Source organism: Hemicordylus capensis, chromosome 15 (assembly GCF_027244095.1).
Source record: "Hemicordylus capensis ecotype Gifberg chromosome 15, rHemCap1.1.pri, whole genome shotgun sequence".
NCBI lineage: Eukaryota > Metazoa > Chordata > Lepidosauria > Squamata > Cordylidae > Hemicordylus > Hemicordylus capensis.
The window spans coordinates 461,488-481,827 of NC_069671.1; the positions used below are offsets into that span (position 1 = coordinate 461,488).

Sequence of the window (20,340 nt, forward strand, 5' to 3'; positions counted from 1 at the left end):
TCCTCAGGACCTCACCCGGCTGGCCACACCGTCCTTGGCGGCTTGTGGGCTGGACGCAGCCTCCCCCCACCCCACCCCACCCCTTCCCATCCCAGCCGACTTCTGCCCTGCCAGGTATGGGGCCCGGGGCCTGCACGACTCCGTGGACCTCCAGCCCTCCTCCCAAGCTGGACAGACCCCCCACCAGGGGCCTTAAGGAGCTGGGCGTGCTTAGCCTGGGCAGGAGGAGACCAAGAGGGGAGACGAGAGCCCACTCCGAACATCTGAAGGGCTGCCATGGGGGGCGGGGGGGAGGAGGCGGAGGAGGCTTGTTCTCTGGGCTCCTGAGGGCAGGACTGGAACCAGGGGCTGGGAAGGGCAAGGAAGCCGATCCGAGCCAGACACGAGAGTCCTCCGCTATCCCCTGCTAAGGGGCACCTTGTTAAAGTGGCAATTCTCTTCCACTGAGCAGGGGGAGAGCAACTGGCCCTCTCCATCCCCAGCACAGCAGCCCCCCCCCCCCAGTGGCTGGGGCTGGGGTCTACCTTGGGTTCCTTTTTAAGACGGTGAGCCCTTTGGAGACAGGGAGGGAGCCATTTCATTTATTCATATTTGTGTAACCCGCTTGGGGAACTTTTGTTGAAAAGCGGGATATCCGTATTGGGCGTATTCGTGTTAGGAGAGCTGCTGGTTAGTGGCGTGGCCGGCCTTGCCCAGTGGCGGGCTCTCCCTCCCTAGAGATGCCCAGAGAGAGGCTGGGGAGCCATTTCTCAGGGATGCTGTACTCAGTGGATGCCGCTCAGGGGTCGGGCGAGGAAGACCCCCAGGCCCCTCCCCACTAACATTTTGCCCTTCCACGAAAGCATGCCTCCTCCTCATGGCCCAGGAGGGACCCCTGCCCTCCAAACACAGCCCTGCTCTACAGCGGCACTGCCTCCGCCTCCGCCTCCCTCCAGCCCTCCCCTCTGGGCACTGGGGCTGCCCCCAAGGCCTTTCGTCCCATCTGGAGCCATTCGATTTAGCCTCACAACTTTCCAGCCTCCTTCCCACAAAGTGGGTCAGCCTCTCTGCCAGCTATTCAAAGTGTTTTCTTTTCGTAGCCAGGTTCTGCGGCTTTGCCACCCTTGTCCTAGACACCACTGAACAAGCTGCCTTGAACGCCCTTGGGCTGAAGGGACTCTCCAGACATGCCTGATCATCTCGGGGCGCCCCCAGCACTGCCCAGGCCTCGGCACACAACCGCTCTCAGGCCAGCGCCGAGGATTTCGAGACAACGCACGTCAACGGACGTCCTACACTCGCCAACTCAGCAGCTGCAGCTGCTCTCGGTCACTTAATCTGGTCTTAAGCTGGATTCAGTGAGACCTCGAGAACACGGCCCAGATCTCTTCCCTGCCTCTTCACGGCTGTATTTTTGTACAGAGTCAGACAAAGCAGTGGAGAGAGGCAGCTGGAGAATGAACCGGAGGGGATGCGGAGGCCCAGCCCAGCTTTCTAAAGTGCTCAAGACATTTCACAGATATTTCCCCTTTTAATTGTATTCCTAGTCAAAGAGATTCAAGCAAAGTCTCTGCTGTCACCCCAACCACGCCTTATTTATTTTATTTAGCTCCTGCCTAAGCCGTCCCTGAGTATGGGACTCCCACAGCGTCAGGCACTTTAAAACAGCAAAACAGGAAACGTGCAAAAAGCTCCGTGTAAAAGTCAACATAAGGCTGCAGAAGCAGCCGCCACAAGAAACCAGCACAGAAGCCGCCCAAGAGCCACTGAAACCAGCCCTGCCGCACCCTGGAAACCCGGAGCAAGTCCACAAGCCTCCCCCTGCTGCTGCCGAAAGGATGCCAGTCCTTGTGCCGGGGCCAGCCCAGCTCCCTTGGGGAAGGCGCTCCGGAGCCACAGCTGGGAAAGGGCTCCACCGCCGAGCGACATGGGGCGAGGCGGGGACTCCAAGGGGGGCTGGCTGCAGGTGAGGGAGGCCAGGCTCCCTGGCCGGAGCCAGCTCATTGGCCACGGAAAGGGAGGGGGCGGGGCTCTTGAGCAGACCCAGCGACCTACCAAGGATGGCAAAGATGACCATGAAGAAGAGCAGCAGCAGCAGAATATCCATGAACGGAGGCAGGGACTGGAAGACCTGTCGCAGGTTTCTGAAAGAAACACCCATCATCATCATCATCATCATCATCATCGAGAAGAGCAGTCACCCTCCGCTTTTTGACTAGGGGAAAAAAACCCTTCTCAGCGCCGTTTACCTAGTGAAATAAACAGGAAGAAATAGTCTAAAAAGGAAGAGAAGCGAGACCCCGGCTGCAGCCCCTGGGTGGGAGACTGCCCTGGGCTGAAGCGGAGGGCCACTCTCCCGTCTGGGGGGCTCCCCTTGTATCCCACGAAGCCGCCCGTGCAAGGGGGCCGCCTCCCTTCCCACCACTCTGTGTGAAGCCCATCGTGGGGAGGAGGGCGGGGGGGAGCCAGACGGTGGCCGCAGCAGCACCCCTCGGGGAGCTCCCGGGGCAGAGAAGCCAGCGCCTTTGGGAGGCAAGCAGAAACAGCCCTCTTGGGGAGGGATTGCCCCCCTGCCACAGCCGGAATGTGGGGAAGACACTGCGGCCCACATCCTGACTCGCAGGGCGCTCGTGGAAGGGCATCGCTTTGGCGCAAGGATGCTGCGCAGGTGAGCGCCACTTTCTAGGGCAGGCGCTTGGGATCCGGGCGGGATCTCCGCCGTACGGGTGCTCAGCAACAGAGGCGCAAACCAGGGGGCTGGAAAGGCCCTGGCTGCTCCTTCCGTTCGCCTTCCCGAGGAGCGGCCTCGTTTTCAATTCCAGCTTGGACCTCCCAGGAAGCAGCCTAATTCCGAGTCCGATCACCGGATCAGGACCGCCTGCACAGGTCTGGCCCTCCGGCTGTGGTTGGGCTACAACGCCCATCATCCCCTGCGGGCCACTGTGGGGTCAGGTGCGTTTGCCGTCTCCAACTCACCCCATGTACACAAGAGTCCCCCTGGCGTCCGGTCGGTCGGCTTCGCAAGTAAACAGACCGGGGCAGGGAGAGAAAACTCCCGTGTGGGGCAGGGGTGGGGTGGGGTCAGCTCCTCACCTCCGGACAGCTCCACAGTAGCGGCAGTCCACCAGGAAGATGCAGCGCAAGGCCCTCGTGACCCGGACGTGGGACGTCTGGCGCACCAGCACCACAATTGCCTCCACCAGCTGCAGCAACAGAACGCAAGTCTGCAAGGAAAGGAGGCGGAGAAGGTGACAAGCGGCACCGCGGAGGCAAAGCAGAACGCGGCCAACGCTGTGCCGTCGCTTGAGGAGGAGGTGCCTGGGGAGAGGGCACAGAAAACTGCAGAGGAGGAGAAACCCAGCTGCCCAAGTGACCACGGGAAAAAGGAATGGGGGGGGAGGGATCCCGCCTGGGTGCTTTATAAGTCAGGAAAGGGGGGCTCTCCACACAGTCACATGGCGTGAGCTGCAATTGTGCCACTGGAACTGGGGTTGGACCCCATTTTCAGCAGCTCCAGTATTCCCATTTTAATTAATTCTGGGGTGGGGGGAGCCCCCAGTTCTCTAGACTTGAAGCTCGCCTGGGAAGTCTTTGAGCAGCGCCTGGTAAATCTAAAGACAGAGGGTGTTGCGGTGCTGGGGAGGGCAGGACCTCCATCTTTCAATGGAAGAACACACACACACACACACACACACACACACACACACACACACCCCAAGACTGGAGGGCCCTGCGTGGCTCTTTGCCTCTTCCCGCGACAGCAGGGTGAGACACGGCCCCCCCCACCGCCTCCTTGGGGATGGAGAGGGGAGCTCCCCAGAGTCTGGATCCCTGGAGGGCAACCAAGCAGGAGAGGGGACCCCGTCTGCTCCATTGCTGGTTCTTCCTCTGTGTTGCCGTTCTGTGGTCCAGACGGCGGTGGGGAGATCTCCTCTCCATCCACAAGGAATTCCTGGCACAGCAGACCAAGAGATGTTCATCCTAAGGAGCCGGCGGGGGGCCGTGCAGGGGGTGGGGGCGCCAAAGGAGCGCAGCTGCCTCTCCTCCCCGACCTCTGTTTCTTCCCCCCTCTCTCCCGCTCCGGCTTAGCAGTCAGGCGGTTAACTGCACAGCTCTACCTGACCAATGGCCAGCCTGCAGGCAGTGCGGAATGGGAGAGAGAGGCGCCAGCAGAGCTCCGGGATGCAGAGGCGGCTGGGCCTGCTTGGCCCCTCCACTCGGCGGCTCTCCTGCGCCGAGCCCCACGGCTCCACCCCAAGGGGCGGATTCGGGCCGCAGAGCCAGCAGGCGGGAGGGTGAGCCGCAGTTTGCTTGTTTAATTTATTTTGCACATTTTCTATCCGGCTCTTCCTCCAAGGAGCCCAGAGCAGTGTACTACATACTTAGGTTTCTCCTCACAACAACCCTGTGAGGTAGGTTAGTTCACCTTGACGACGGTCCTTTTGTGCCGGATGTAGGTGTGGAAGCCCAGCCAGCGCATCTTCATCAGGAGCTCAAAGACCACCACGGCCAGGGCCAGCAGCTCCAGGGTGGCGTGGACCTGCAAGCAGACGGGCCAGAGCGGGGAAGGCGGCGGCGTCTCCCTGCAGCTCCCAGGCACAGGAGGGCCTGAACGGCCCGCCCAGCCTCCAAGTGGGCACCTGAGCCAAGGGGACCAGCCGCGCCTCCCCGGGTCTGAAGAGCGGGGTGCCACCCTTGAGCCAACTAGCCTTCAGCCTGGGTGGCCGGACCGGTGCCGGGTTGGATGGCCTGGCCCGGCCCTAAGCTGATGCAAATAAATCTGCAAAAGCGTCCTCTTTGCTGTCCTAGCCAGCCTCCCGCTTAGGGACAGAGGGAGCTGCCACAGCCTGAGTCAGGCCCTCGGTCCCTCTAGCTGAGTATCGCCTGCACAGACGGGCAGCGGCTTCTCCAAGGCGGCAGGCAGGACTGTCTCTCTCGGCCCTGAGGCTGCCAGGACCTAGGTGCTCTGCCCAGAGCGGCCGCCTCGTCCCCAGAGGGGATCCTGCCGCCTCCCATTCACCTGCAACCCCGCAGGGGCCTTCCTGCGGCAGGGGGACCCTTCCTGCTGCCCCCGTCCTGCCCCGGGTACCTACATAGATGCCGAGGCGGAAGAGGGGGACGGCCGGGGCCTCGCAGAGGGAGAGCAGCAGGAGCAGCAGGGCGGTGCTCAGCTCCATCAGATAGAAGAGGTGGTTGTGCACAAAGAGGTAGGCGGCCAGGGCCGGGGCGTCCTGGGGGTGCGTGAAGAACTTGTCGTTGTTCTCGCCCTCCTGCGCAGAAGCGGGGAAGGGGACGCCAAGCCCAGAGTCAGGCCGGCCAGCAGAGAGAGCCCCGCTGGCCGCAGGAGGGGGGCCTGCGTTCCTCCCCCCCCCCAACCCGCTGGGGCTCGCGGTTCTGCATCAGCTGGGAGCCCAGCCGGGTCTCACTGCTGTGGCCCAGGAGAAGAGGGGAGCGGAGGGGGCCCCACCACCCTCACACGGACACTCTCCTGCCAAGGCCCTTCTCCCCTTCCCCGGCTCCCAGCTCTACAGGCAGTAGCCGCTGCTCCTAAGGAGGCACAGCTGCCTCTGCTTCCCAGCCGCTGCCGCCCGGGTGGCTCCGCCTCTCTCCCCCGCCCCGCCCGAGAGCCGTGCTGTCTACAGGCGGGCCATCTGTCAGGTAGAGCTGTGCCGTTAACTGGGCAGCTCCACCTGATGAATGGGCAGCCTGCAGGCAGCATGGGCGAGAGAGGAGCAACCTGAGCGGCTGCCAGGAAGCAGAGGCCGCTGAACCTCCTCTGGCGCCCCCCTGGCTGGTTAGAAAACGCGGCTGCCATTTCCAGAGAGGCCCTGGTCTGTTTCCGGCAAGGATCACACACTTCCTCCACCAGCACCGGCAGGCTTCAAAGCAGAGACACGGAGGTCCGAAGCGGCGGCAGGGGGGGGGGAACCCCCAGAGACATGGGAGAGCTTGATCCCCACCTTCTCCTCCGGAGTCTGGTCTGGGTCGACCCACCACTGCAGCGGGACCCAAACCTTTGCCTCGCTGGAGCAAAGGGAACCCAAGAGGGGAGCCAGCAGACCAGCGGGCATCCAGCATCCCAGTGCCCGGGTGACTCCGCCTCTTCATCCGGCCCAGTTCTAGGGCTGGGAAGGAGAGGCTAGTGCTCCCGTGGCCAGAGGCGCCAGCAGGGATGGGGTGCTCGGCCACAGCCGGGGCGGAGGGCTTGGCTTCCTCCGCTGCTCAAGACCTGGGTCACGGGTGCAGCTGCTGCTTAGCTCCCCCTCCCCGCCACTGCCGCCTCCAGCTTGGCCTTCCCTTGCTCAGGAGCAGGAAACAGGGGCATGCCCAGCTCCCAAGTAACGAGGCGAGGAGGCTCTTCCTCCTACCCGGTTCGTCACGGTGGGAACCAGCCTTTGGCCACGTCCTGCTTCCTGCATCTGTGCAGCCACCCCAAGGGACTCACCTGGAGGTAGATGGCGGCCTCTTGGTAGTTCATCTCCCAGCTGCGTCTTGCACGGCTCCGGCGAGGCAGGCAGTCCCCGGCTGCAGGGCTGGGCGTCTCGCTGGCCAAGTCGTAATTCCCTCCATCTGCTAGGAAGGGGAGTCCCCCAGAAAGAGGAAGAGAAAGGGGGAAGCCCTGGTGGGTCCTCAGTGAGCTCGCGGGACGGAACTTCCCGGAGCATTTTCCTAGTCAGACCATCGGCCCATCGAGCGCAGTGTCGTCTACCCTGACAGGCAGCAGCTCTCCAAGGTTTCAGGCAGGCGTCTCTCCCAGCCCGACCTGGAGATGCTGCCAGGGAATAAACCTGAGACCTTCTGCATGCAAGCAGATGCTCCATCCCCGGAGTTCCAACTCCATCCCCTAAGGACCATCAGACAGCGCTCGCATGTAGTCACCCATCCAAATGCAAACCAGAGCAGACCCTGCTTAGCAAAGGGGGCAATTCGTGCTCGCTCCCATAAGACCAGCTCTTCTCCTTTGTGATGAGTCATAATGGCTCAGATTGACCTTCGCGGAGGTATAGAGTCCCCTTTTAAAGCCAGCCAGGCAAGTGGTCACCCCGCCCGGTGGCAGCACATCCATAACTTGTCTATTCGCTTACTCCATTTCCATTCCACGTTTTAGGCCAAAGGCCCTTAGGGCTGGGGGATGATGGGCACTGTAGTCCAGCAGTATCTGGAGACCCAAGTTGGAGGGCTCCTCTTCCAGGCACAAGGGCGCTTTCCTGATTACAGGCTGCTACGAAGACAACAGTGTCACGGCGTGTCCGTTAAGTGTGCTTCTGTCCTGCCTGGGTTTTGACCCGGCAGTCCCTGCACTGTCCGAGGGTGCCGGTCCCATTTCCGATGCCTTCTTTCAGATTTTACCCTTCTGTTTTGGTCCTATAACGCTGCACGCGCATCACAAAAAAGAGCTGCATTTCCCCGTGGCAGGAAGGCTGCGCAAGCGACTTCTGTTCTCAAAAGGGTCCTGCCAAGCCGAAGGATTTCAAGCCGGAAAGCGCCGAGGCAGCTCACAAGAAAGTTACACACACACAGAGAGTTACGTTGAAATATTCAGGTAGTTATGCTAAAACCAAGACTATGAAAAGGCCACATAAGAAGGTTTTGAAAAGCAGGGCTGCAGCCCAAACGAAGGAAAAGCCCCATGGAAGAGCAAGTCCCCCCCCCGCCCCGTCCTCTGGAAGGAGGCCAAGCGCTTGGCCGGACAGTCCTCCCCAGGGAAGGAGGCCACCTTGCGCCCCGCGGGGAGGGCGGCTTCCTTTCGTCTGCCTTTCGAAGCTCCTGGCAAGCCGTCTCCTGGGATGGCCAAGGACCTGGTCGGTTCGAACACGGGGGGGGGGGGCGGCGGTTCCAAAGCTGTTCGGCCTTCGAAAATCAGAACGCCAAACTGGTCCGTGCACATGGCAGCCCTTCCCTTGTAAGGTGGCGGCTCCAGCCTCCGGACCCTTTTTCAGCTCCACAATACCCTTTTGGAGACGCCGCCACACCACAGATGCCGATCAAGACCTTCGAATATGAGCCGTTTTCTTGCTGGCCCCATCCCTCAGGCTCCCCATCCCCATCCCCATCCCTCAGGCTCCCTAGCACGGAATGTGCCTTCTTCACAGCTGCTGCACAGAGTCGAAACTCCCCTGAGCCACCCCCCCATGCACACACACCCCCCCATGTGAGTTACAATATTAAAAGGCCGAGCGTGGGGCAGCCAGGTAACTGGGGACACGAGAAGCCAGTTTCCTCTAGCGAAGCAGAAGCCCGGGGCTTGTCCCTCACTGAAGAGCAGCTGAAAGAGAAGTGCCTGGAGGGATGGACTGGGGAGGGGGGATAAAATGGCTGGCAGGGGAGGATTCTGCATGCCTATGCACGGGCTCCCCCCCCCCCCGCCACGCCTTTTGGTACAAGCCACTTTCCATCACACCCCCACGTGAATGACCAGCTTGGAGAGGCCTGCTGCTGCCTGTCATCTGGGCCACGGGGGAGGCTTGGCCGAAAGTCGGGCTTCCTAAGTGCAGGACAGGAGGGTGGGCTGCTGCTCAGAGGAAGGACTTCTGTTTTGCATTGCAGAAGGTCATTCCCGGTTCGTTCCCGGTCCATCCCCTGGCAGCGGCAGCAGCTCCAGGTAGGGCTGGGAGAGAGTCCTGCCTGCAACCTGCAAGAGCCGCTGCCAGTCCGTGCAGACAATGCTGAGCTAGATGGACCAAAGCTCTGACTCGGTCGAAGGCAGCTTCCTATCTTGCAAAGCCACCCACGAGAGAGCTTTTAAATATCCGGTTCCCCTTGCAGCTGCTCCCTGGAGTGGAAAGGTAAAGTGGGCCACAGAGTCGGTGTCGACTCCTGGCACCCACAGAAAAACATAGGGACATAGGAAACTGCCATATACTGAGTCAGACCATTGGTCTATCTAGCTCAGTATTGTCTACACAGACTGGCAGCAGCTTCTCCGAGGTTGCAGGCAGGAGTCTCTCTCAGTACTGTATGCTTTGGTAGTTTGTTGGTTCAATTAAAAAAAAATCTTGTCCTATCTTGGAGAAGCCAGGGAGGGAACTGGGAACCTTCAGCTCTTCCCAGAGCGGCTCCATCCCCTGGGGGGAAGATCTTCCAGTGCTCACACATCAAGTCTCCCATTCAGATGCAACCAGGGCAGTCCCTGCTTAGCTATGGGGACAAGTCCTGCTTGCGACCACCAGACCAGCTCTCCTCTCTGGGGTTCTCTTGGGTAGAAGACAGGAGGGGTTGGCCATGGCCACCTCCCGCGCAGTCGGAGATGATGAGGCCTTTCAGCACCTTCCTAGATTGCTGCTGCTGCTGCCCGATAGAGGTGCTTCCCATAGTCCAGGAAATGCTTTCCCACTCAGCTGTACAAAGAGGGGACCTGAGAATGCCCCACAACCTGAAATGGGAAGTGCCAAGACACAGCTGAGCAGCCTCCTGGACCGGTGAGTGCGTGCGGGGGCGGGGGGGCAGCACCCCACCCCATTGGAAGACAGGATGATCTGCACGCCCCACGCCTCAGGGCCACAGTTGCCGGGGAGGAGACCAGCCACTTTCCTCGGCAGCGGCAGCACGCTATGGCTGGAGGGGGCCTGGCTCCCCCCGCCAGCATCACGTGCTGCAGAGCTGACTGCTGCTCTTTGCACTGGACTCAGTGGAATCCCTAGTTTTAAGAACTGCTGCCTCAGGGATTCCACCCGCCGGGTTCCTCTCCACTCTCACTTCTCCTTTGTGTCCTCGCTGTAATACTGATCCACCGAGACAGCACCGGCTGCAGCCTGCAGGTGGGAGAGAGCACAAGAGGGAGGGTCCAGCTCCACCCTCTCCCTCCTCTGCGCATGCATCTCCGTTGGGCTTTTAAGCTGGAGGCCGACTGGGATCCAACCCACAGTTTAACAGCCCGGCCCGGAGAGGAGAGCTGGTCTGGTGGTCGCAAGCATGACTTGTCCCCATAGTTAAGCAGGGTCTGCCCTGGTTGCATATGAATGGGAGACTTGATGTGTGAGCGCTGCAAGATCTTCCCCTCAGGGGATGGAGCCACTCTGGGAAGAGCAGAAGGTTCCCAGTCCCCTCCCTGGCAGCATCTCCAACGAGAGAGGGCTGGGAGAGAGACTCCTGCCTGCAACCTGGGAGAAGCCGCTGCCAGTCCGTGAAGACAATCCTGAGCTAGAGAGACCAACGCAGTATATGGCAGCTTCCTAGGTTCCTATGTACCCAAAAGGCAGCCAGGAGAAGCGTGGACCAGGGAGAGAGGCTTCAGCAGGCAGGCCAGGCCAGGCCAGGCCCCCGGGGCCGGATGGCGCCTGCATGCTGCTTGAGGCTGCTGCCTCCCTCGCCTCATGGACAAGCTGCCTCCGCATTCAGACGCAGGGTGTAAAAGTCATGGTGTGTGTGTTGCTTAGAAGACTGTCGTCCCCCACACCAACCGCCAAGAAGAACGGCACATTTTTGCTCCGTCCCAAACTCTTCGCCTTTAAAGGAATTTTAGGTATTTATATCCGCAGTGCAGAACGCCCAGTTCACACACACAAAATCAAAAGCAGCCGCTTGGACGCCCCGAGCGGCAGCGACCAATTCCCTGACCTCTCCTTGCTGAGCCGCACTTTTAGAGAGGTTTACAGCTACAGTCCACCGAGTTCCTGATTTAGAGTGACTCCCTTCATCAGAATGAAGCCAAGTGGGAATTCCAGGGCAGCAACCCACTTAATATTTAACGCCGGCCTCTTTGGAAAGACACTCCCCGATGATTCAGCCCATGTTTCTAGTCTACAGCTTTATGAAATGAGCTCCTATGCATAATGCATGATGAAATGCTCGTTACAGCAGGAAGCCACACACAACCACCCCTTACCCTGCAGCACAAGATGTCGTAACTTTGTAAGGAACTGTCATTGATTCAAAACCAGCAGATGTCAGGGGGATACAGGGAGCTGGCGGCTCACTGCTGAACATCAGCGTGTTAAAAAGGAGCCTCACTGGATGCCATCTTCCATCATCTGCACCCTGCTGGTCAGAACTGTTGGTGTCTCTGAAGCCAAGTGGGATGGGAACGAGGAAACATCCTTTTGCACCTCGGGAACAACGGCTACCAGCAAGGCAGAGGAAAGTCTTCGCCTGCCTCAAGAAGCGACATCGGAAGGTATCCACTCACCCGCTGGGCTGCACACACAGGGCCAAGGCAGGGCGTGGCGGGGCTTTTCCTCTGGGCCGCTGCATCAGCCAGACAGCCGAGAGCCGAGCCGCGGCAGCCCTTCCCTTCCCTTCTGGGGCCCGGACCTTGCAAACAGAAGCCCCAACACCACAGTGCCAGGGACTCTCCGTCCCCTGAAGCAGCTGCAGAAGAAAAGCCCTGCTGGAGGAGGCCAAAGGCTTCTGGGTGCATCTGGGCAGCCTCCAAGAGGAGCAAGAGGGCAACGCCCTCTCCCGTCGGTGCTCCCCGAGCGGCTGGCCCCTCTCCAGTCTAGTGGCCACGGCCTCCGTGAATGTGTCTCATCCCGCTTCAGACTCATCCAGAGCTGCCATTCAAAACCCTCCAGCTGCCATTGAGAGAGCAAAGACAAGGCTCGACTGACCCCCTCACCAACCAACCAACCAACCAAGCAACTTTGTTTATTTGTCCCCACTGCTGTTTGCGACCATATCATTAGACTCGGAGTTCCCAATCTTGGGCCCTCTGGGGCTGCTGGACTACAACTCCCATCGCCTCCAGCCGCAATGGGCAAAGGCCATTATGGCTGGGGATGATGGGAGTTGTAGTCCAACAAGGTTGGGAACCCCTGCATTAGACATCGGCCGTTCCAGCTAACTCCATTCTGTTTTTTTGCCTGCCCCACTTGACTTCAGACGCCTCCAATCTAATGAGGAGCACTCCACAAGAGTGTGTGTGTGTGTGTGTGTGTGTGTGTGTGTGTGGACGGAATCCCTCGGATTCCCTTACTCCTTTGGCAAAGCCAAGCATTCCTCCGGAGGGGCAGCCCAACGTGGCCCAACCCGTGGCCAAGGGAGAGAGACGTGCAGGCCAGGCAAGGAAGGTGAGGCGGATGCCACGAATGGATGCAGCCAACCAATGCATCTGGTCAGCTTCCGGTGACCTTTTACGAACTCCACTTTCGGATCTCTCCAAGAGCATCTCCCTCCTCCAATAACTGGCTGCCTCCTGCACAGCCTCTGAGGGGGCAGAGGAAACATTTCTAACAACCTTTCCAAGTCTGGAAGCATTATATTTCGGCCCCTGCTTTTCTCCCCTCTCTCCCAGGGTGAGCCTGGCTCGGGTGCGGCCAGAGCACTGCCCTCCTTTGCTCCCGTCAGAATGCAGAGGCACACGGCCATTCCCTCCGCCGGTTTGCACTGGGAGTGGGCAGGCACGCGGCCTGCGCGCTCTTGCTCAACTGCTCTGTTATGGGAACAGGTGGCCGTGGGGCTATAAAAGATTTTCAAAGCACTAGGAGACATTCAAACGGCAGCTCTGAAATGACAACGTTTCCCGGCTGCGTCTGCTTGCTTTCCACTCGTTGGCGCTGACTCGGAACATCTGACGCACAGAGCGGAACAACTGTTGGGAACAAACAGCGATTAGATTTTCATGGCCTCCCAGGGAACGCATCCATTTGGCAAGGTTTTATTATTATTTTTGCTCTTCGCGTGGATTTTCAGGGCATTTTAGATGGAAAAAAATCCTGGCTATGGCCAAGGCATCCGAGGCACAGATGAGTCCCAACACAAGGCAGGCCCGCGGAGCTCCGTCATCTTCGCCAGTCGGGTGTTTATGAGCAGCTCCTGCACCCTCAATCTCTCTCTCTCTCTCTCTCTCTCTTGCGCACGCGAGGGATCCTGCCGGCTGCTGCCGCCCGCCCCCCTGCTTGGAATTCTCATTTTACCCATCCAAGCTGCACTGTATCAACTAAACAAAAACAGCTGTGCAGTGGTTAGAGCTGCAGCCGCCTGCCTTCCTCTCCCCCTTTCGTTGCCTGAGGGCTCCAAGCCCAGGCTCTCTCCAGTCAAGCCGATGAGCCAGAACTCTTCCCATCTCTGGGCTTCATAACAAAGGAGCGTGGCATTTGTCCAGGAGGTCTCCCTACGTGCCTGGCGCTCTTGCGTGTCTGTGTGTCTGACGATGGACATTTCTGGAGGAGCCTCCGCCAGCTCAGACTAGTTTTGCTGGTCTGGAAGTCAGCCAGGAGGGGGCCCAATCCACATCGCCCCCCCCCGCCCCCAGGTTCCGCTGCTGATGGTGCACTGCTCACATTCAAGGGACACAAGCCCCTGCGGTTATTCCTGCTCCTGGTCATGGCTTGGGTTTATTCAACGCTGCTTCTGCGGCTATTAAGTTTGGGGCTGGGTGCTTCTGCAGGAAGACGGAAGAGTCTTCTTCTAATTGTACCCAATAAAAACTCTCTAAACGCTTCGTAGGTTGTGGCAAAGATGGCAGCTTCTTCCAGGAGGTTTTAACGATGTCCAAACACGCTGAATTCATGGGCGTGAATTCAGAGGCAGGAATTTAGTATTATTATTATTTATTAATATAAGCATCTGTGTCGATGAGCCCAAACAACTGATCTAAAGCAGCCTTCTGTTGCTGGTCCAACTTTCCTCCCAGTGCTGTAGCCATTCTGGAAATATAATCTGAATTCAGCGTTCACACATGCATGCACACCACTTCTGGTTTTACGCCGACCCGGGCGGCAAGAGCACACCAGCATTTGTTAAAGCAGTGCTGGAAGTGGGAACGCGGTGGGGGAGGTAAGAGCGCCCTCCCCACACCTTAAAGCCACCCTGCCTCCACGTTCGAACCAGTTCGAACACGGGGGTTCCAAGGCTGTCCGGCATTCCAAGAACAGAACGCCAAACTGGTTCGTGCACATCCCTACTCCCAGAGGGGCTTCAATGTGTTATTCGCACTGGAGGCAACCAAGTGTTGTGAAGTGCGCAGGGCGCACTCCCCAAAAGCTGGACCAAGGTGAGAAGCTCTGTTCTGGCTGGCTTTGTGAATTTCTGGCAGTCTGTGCAGGCCAGCAGCATGTGCGCTTCACCGAGGCAGAAGAGACATTTGTTATGGATGTCGGATGATGGTAACTTGGCCCTCACAGCACACACCCTTTTGAAATACTATCTTGCTCGCCATACCATGCGGATCACCGTACTTATCTCCCTTCCCAGACGGGATCAGGAGGGGTGTGGTGAGATCGTAAAGGAAATCGAAATAAAAAACAAAGTGCTAACTACGTGAAATAACTAAAAGAGAAAGATAAATAAAGGGAATTAACAAAAAACAAGAAGGATCTAAAAAAAACCACCCCAAAACCAACCACCAGTACTTGCAGGAGAAGCTCAGAACAGAAGCCCAACAAAGTCTACAGAAGCATGGATGATGGAAGACAGAGGGGAAGAGAGAGGCACAGCCGCAGAGAGCATTCGGGAGCGAGGTTCCCGACAGAACAAGGACTGAGAAGCTTGGGATGTTTCCGACATGGTCCCCGCACATGCGTGAAGCCCATTGGTGTCAACGGCAGAGAGAACACACTGAAGGCCCAATATATACCAGCACCCCTGAGAAACGCAAGAGAGTTCTCTTTCTCTGGTGGCAAAGCGACATAAAGGAGCAAAGGGTGATACAAGATGTCAGTGCCCTTCTGAGCATTATGCTGGCTGCAGAAGTCAGCAAGTGGGCACATCCAGAAAAATTCCAACAGGCAAGAGAGGGAGTCTGTTGGCAGAGGCACCAACTGGTCGCCGCCTGAAGCTCCTCAGTTATTTGGGGCTGGGTTGTTTATTGGAGACCCCTTCCATAAAATTGGGCCCCTCTGGTCATTGAAAGGCCTGAAGCCAACTTTCCCCAGATCATTGCATCTCTCAACTCCCCAAGCAAAACAAAAGCTCCCAAGTACGGCCTCCCTCACTCTTGGCTGTTGAAAGCAGCGCACCAGGCCCGGTTTTACTCCTGTGGGGATGAGACAGACAAACACACAAGAATAACCAGGCGCTGCGGACTCTGGCAACTGAGGGGTTTCTCAAACCAGGCTCGCCAGAGGACGTTAAGACTACAATGCCCATCTGGCCATCGTGGCTGGGGAGGATGGGAATCCTACGACGACTGTGACGACGACGACGAATATTTATCTACCACTTTTCAACCAAGTGCGCAAAGCGGGTTACACAGAAAAACAAAGAAGAAATCAGCCCAGCAACATCTGGGGATGCAAGTCTGAGAACTCCTGCAGTTCTGGGGAGCAGAGACACCGCAGAAGGGTCAGCGTGGAGCAGGACAGACTACTCAAGCCAGCCAGCCAAGCCGCATCCGCCCCCTTGTCCGGCGAAACAGGCAATGGGATCCTGTGATTCAGCAAAATAGATGCCAATGCTTCTACAGGCAACCGTCTATTTAACGAAAATAAAACAGCCTCTGTGATGCATCACATACAGCCCAAGTAAGCCACATGGATTTCATGGGAGCAAATCAGCTGAAAGCTTTTGTTATACTACAAGCAGTCTAGCATTTCCCCACTGGCGGCAAGTGGCATTTCACGCGGCGGAGCTTGGTATGGTCAGCCTGACAAGGCGTGGCGGACCCAGAAGAGAGCTCCGCATATTTTATTGACTTTTACATTTATATCCCGCTCTCCCTCCAAGGAGCTCAGAGCTATGAGGTTATAACTGCTATGAGGTTACAAAGACCAAATTCTTTGGTCCCATCTCAGGGACACAAGCACAGAAAGGAAGCGCTAGCATCCCTGGCATCAGCTCCAGTGGAATAATTAAGTTAATAAAGCCTCCACACAACCCGTGGGGGAAGCTCCTGCTCTCGGACTCTGGCATCGCCCCCCCCAACAGCCCTAAAGCCGCCTTCTTTACACAAGCCAACGAGCAGGATGTGTGGACGCCTCTCTCGAGAGAAGCGGCCCCCTCCCCACCCGACTGGGAGGAGAAGGCCACCTTCAGGCCCTCGGTGCCAAGGGGGCTTTCTCAGCCAGGCTTGCTTGGCGCCTTCGGCTCGCTGACTCCCTTCTGTGCCAACCAACCTCTGGCCACCTGTGAAGGAAGGAGGCCGGAGCTTCCTCTCTTGGTGCACCTGCTCAGCCCCAGGTTGTGTTTGGAAAAGCCATGCAGGGTCAGACGCCCACAGCTCCTGTCCTCTGTTTGGTTTGGGAGGGAAGAGAGAATTTTGGAGGGGAGGGAGAGTTTGATTTGATGGGGTATGTTGAAAAAAAGATGGAGGGAACGTGAGTTTGCTTTGATTGGTGTGTTGAGGAAAATTTGAAGTGGGGCGAGGCGGGGGAGAGAATAAAAGGAGGCTGGGCGGCAGCAGAGGACGAGTCAGAGCTGGAAAGTGGGAGAGCCGAGTGAGGAGTGGAAGTTCCAGGGGGAGGCTGGGAGAGCCAGGGCTGGAGAGCGGAGGGGAGCTGCAGGAATCCGGGCGGGGGGGGGGGGAGTTGAGCCCAAGCGGAAGGATCCGTCTGGAAGCGAACCATCAGAAGCGGAGAGGCCGAGAAAGCCAGGCTCACTGCGGAAGCCGAGACTAGAGGTGATGGCGGGAACACTCCTGGCAAGGACTCTTGCACAGTATTAGGAGGTGCAGCTTGGCCTGGATGCATTTTCCTCGTGTTTCCTTGGTTCCTTATGCTCATTTGGAAACTGTTTCTCTGTACTGAAATGTCCAGAAGAACCACTGTTTAGAATTGAAGTTTTAAAATAAAATGTCTCTCTTTTTGTAGCCGCTGTCTGTTTCACAGGGCTTCCCAGATGTTGCTGACTACAACTCCCAGAATTCCCAGCTTCAATGGCCTTTGGCTGGGGATTATGGAAGTGGTAGTCAACAACATCTGGGAAGCCCTGTTAGAGGGAACACAGTCCCCCTTGCTAAGCAGGGTCTGCCCTGGTTTGCCTTTGAATGGGAGACCCCATGCATGAGCACTGTAAGATATTCCCCTCAGGGGGTGGGGCTGCTCTGGGAAGAGCATCTGCCTGTTTGCATGCAGAAGGCCCCAGGTTCAATCCCTGGCAGCATCTCCAGGTAAGCCTGAGAGAGACTCCTGCCTGCCACCTTGGAGAAGCCGCTGCCAGTCTGGGGAGACCATACAGTCACCCCTTGCCAGCCACTAGAGTTCCGTTCTGGCAAAACCTCACCGTTGGCAAATTTGCGGTTGGCGAGGCATTCAAGTCTATGGGAAAGAGGGGCTTAGAGGAACCACAGCCGCAACAAGACCGAAAAATAAAGGGGAAAAGATACCAAAAGAATTGCTAAAAAAAAAAAACCCAACACAAAAAACCCTGCAGTATCGCCAAGAGTCACCAAGAAGAATGAGCAGATCGAACATTTTTTAAACTGCCCCCAACCCCTGCCAAAATCACTCAAAGGCATTTTAAATTAGGAAGGGACAGCAAGTTCAGCAAGGGTCACCAAGAGGAATGAGCAGGTCGAACCTCTGAACCCCCAACCCCAAATGGCTGAAACCTCTCCACAGTTACGGAAACCCCTCGCCAAACGCAGATACTCAGGTCCCGGTTGGCAAGACCTCTCACAATTTGCCATTTGCATATACTCTAAACCGCGGTTGGTAAAACCATGGTCCGCACGGGATGACTGTAGTGCGCGAGATGGACCAAGGGTCTGACCCTGTATACGGCAGCTTCCTATGTCCCTGGGAACCAGGTCATTCTCTGTCATTCTTTTTAGTACATTTCCTAGAGCATCTGCTTTGCCTGAAGGAGGTTCCCGGTTCCCTCCCTGGCAGCCTCTCCAAGAGAGGGCTGAGAGAGACTCCTGCCTGCAGCCTTGGAGAAGCCGCTGCCAGTCTGGGTAGGCAGTCCTGAGCGAGATGGACCCAGGCTCTGACCGGTAGAAAGCAGTCAGTGCTCCAGTGGAAGAGCAACCCGCCCTGCTCAGCACAGCACAGCACAGCACCCCTCCAAGTACTGCTGCTGGTGTCTCCCTTCAGACTGTCAGCCCCTTTGGGACAGGAAACCTTTCCTTATTCCTTTTGCCAGGTAAGCCACTTTGAGTGTTTTTGCTGTTGTTGAAAAAGGATGCAATAGATAATGAAATAATCATAATAAATCACTTGAAAAGTGTCAGGCACCAGCACCATTTTAAAAGCCTAGGCTTTTAAATGATTAGAACAGGGTTCTCAACTTTGGGTCCCTAGCTGCAGTTGACTACAACTCCCATCATGCCCAGTCACAAAGGCCATTGGGGCTGGGGATGATGGAAGTGGTCCTCCAACAGCAGCAAGGGACCCAAGTTTGAGAACCCTGAAAGCGTTGCTGCTGCTGCTGCTGCTGCTCTGATGTTTTCCTGTGCAACATAGAAGTATCAGTTGCATCCGCCTCCGTATTGGTGCTGCCAGTCCTGAGCATCTTGTATTGGTCTGTTCCGACGGTTTGTTTTTGTCCACTGCACTGGCCTGGGCACGTGCCCAACCCCGCCCCCTGTTTGAAAACAAGTGGGGGGCGGCGGCGCCTTCTTCCTGGGAGGAGGGAGGGCTGCGCTGTGCTGCGGCGACCCCCTAAGTTAGTTGCCAGCTGGCGGCGGGGCATATTTTTTGCACGGCGGTGGCGGCGGCAGCAGCGTCCACGGCCCTCCTCCGCAGGGGGGCTGCCTCCAAGCAACCCCGCGCAGCAGCTCCCACGACCCACCCCCGCCCCGGTGGCAGGAAGTCACGCAGGCCCCCCGGACCGGCGGCGGCGGCAGCGCAGCGCGGGGGGGGGGGGGGGAGAGGCGGCGGCGGGGGGGGGGCTTACTTAGGCTGGGCAGCGGCGCCTCCTGCCCGGAGCAGCCCCCGCGCGGCGGGCTGTTGCTGCTGCTCCCGCTGCTGCCGCTGCCGCTGCTCCCGCGGTCCAGGGTGAGGATGAGCGGCACGTCGTCGTCCTCGTCCTCGCCGCCGTCCTGCTGCGCCTTCCCGGCCATGGTGCCCCCAGCCGGGCTCCGGCCGCCCCGGGACGGAGGAAGGGAGGGAGGGAGGGAGGCCCCTGCTGGCCGCCCGGCCCGGCCGCCCCCTCCAGCGGTCAGCAGCTGCAGCAGCAGCAGCAGCTTCCCAGCGGCCGGGAAGCCGCCGGCGTGGCGGGCGCAGCTCCTCTCGGTGGCGCCGGGCCGCTGCTGGCCCCCATCAAGCCCGGCCGGCGGGCAGGCTCCGAGCGGGGCGGGGGATGCGCGCTCCTCCCCCGGCGGCGGCACTTGGCGGGCGTCGTCGGGCTTTGAGCTCCTGCTCAGCCGTCCAAGTTCCGACGGAGAAGGAGGAGGCGGAGGCGGAGGCGGGGATTGAGAAGAGGAGGAGGGGGGGGGGAGCCAGCTGGTGGCCCCCGCGCGTAATGCAGCCCGTTCAGGAGTGGCGGCGGCGGCGGCGGCCCGCCCAGCCCCAACCGGGACCAGCCCCCGCCGCCGCGGACTCCCCGCCGGGCAGCCCCTCCGTGCACACGCGTCGCAGAGCAGGGCTGAGAGAGAGACTCCTGCCTGCCACCTTGGGGAAGCTGCTGCCAGTCTGGGAAGACAATACTGAGCGGGATGGACCCAGGGTCTGACTCAGTCGATGGCCGCTTCCTATGACTCTGGCGGGGGGCGTTTTCGCTTGAAGGGGTTTCTGAGGATGCCGCAAAGAGTTGCAAGGCAACCACATCCATGCTGGACTCCGTTTTTCACTGCATCTTTGCCAAATATATATGCAAAAACAAACTCTGACATCTATGGTCCTTTTGGGTAGAATATTTGGTCAAATAACAACAACTCGTTTGCAAAGCTATGGAGATGCTCTGGGGCCTTTGAAGCTTGACAACGCCTCCACATGTCATAAGCCAGCCATAGGCACCGGAAGAGCCGGTGCCGAGTGCACTCCGGGGGGGGGGGGAGCTTTGTGGATGAAATGCACTCTGAGCATATGAAAAGTGCCTTTCCGTCAGTCCAGAAAACTGTCAGGGGTGGAAAACTGTTTCTGGAGGGGGGCCTCCCCCCAGAGTCATCTCCACCTCTTGCAAATACAGTTGTTGGGTGTCCTGCAACTCTGCAGCTTGACTCTTTTCATTTATTAATCTAAAATACAAACCTCTCTGTCCCCATATAAAGTCATTAAGACCAGAAAATAAAAGAGACAGAACAAGAACACAAAACCACCACAACCAAAAACAAGATACTGCTGGATCTTGACCCTGCACCCTCAGCTCCCTCCTCCTTTCAGCCCCTGCCCAATCTGTGGCCCTTCTTCAAAGCAGCAGCTTCCTTCCTCGTTCCACCCCTGAGCATGCACAGAGTGCATTTCCCCTTCAACACTGAGCAACTACAGCAGGCCTCTCTCTCCACCTCAACATTATTAAGAGAGGGAGGCCATTCAAAGCATAGACATCGGAGGGAGAGGGATCAAGCATATTCTGCTGGGACAGTCTAAGAGCTGCACTGCCTGCAGG

At 58.2% G+C, this 20,340-nt stretch overlaps 1 protein-coding gene across 3 annotated transcripts in view; it reads right to left on the reverse strand.

Moving 5' to 3' along the window:
• The window catches only part of TPCN1 (two pore segment channel 1), a 41,330-nt gene extending 22,075 nt beyond the window's left edge, over positions 1–19,255 (reverse strand). Inside the window, exons 1-6 of one of the 3 annotated variants that reach the window (XM_053280360.1) lie at positions 18,688–19,255; positions 6,425–6,549; positions 5,073–5,249; positions 4,406–4,519; positions 3,073–3,203; positions 2,035–2,123 (exon numbers count right to left, since the gene is read on the reverse strand). In XM_053280360.1, coding sequence (XP_053136335.1) covers positions 2,035–2,123; positions 3,073–3,203; positions 4,406–4,519; positions 5,073–5,249; positions 6,425–6,549; positions 18,688–18,853 — 802 coding nt within the window. In that variant the 5' untranslated portion in view covers positions 18,854–19,255. Of the gene's footprint in view, positions 1–2,034; positions 2,124–3,072; positions 3,204–4,405; positions 4,520–5,072; positions 5,250–6,424; positions 6,553–18,687 lie in introns of all 3 variants that reach the window. The other 2 variants (XM_053280359.1, XM_053280361.1) reach the window with 2 other exon arrangements.
• Between the last annotated feature and the right edge of the window lie 1,085 nt (positions 19,256–20,340).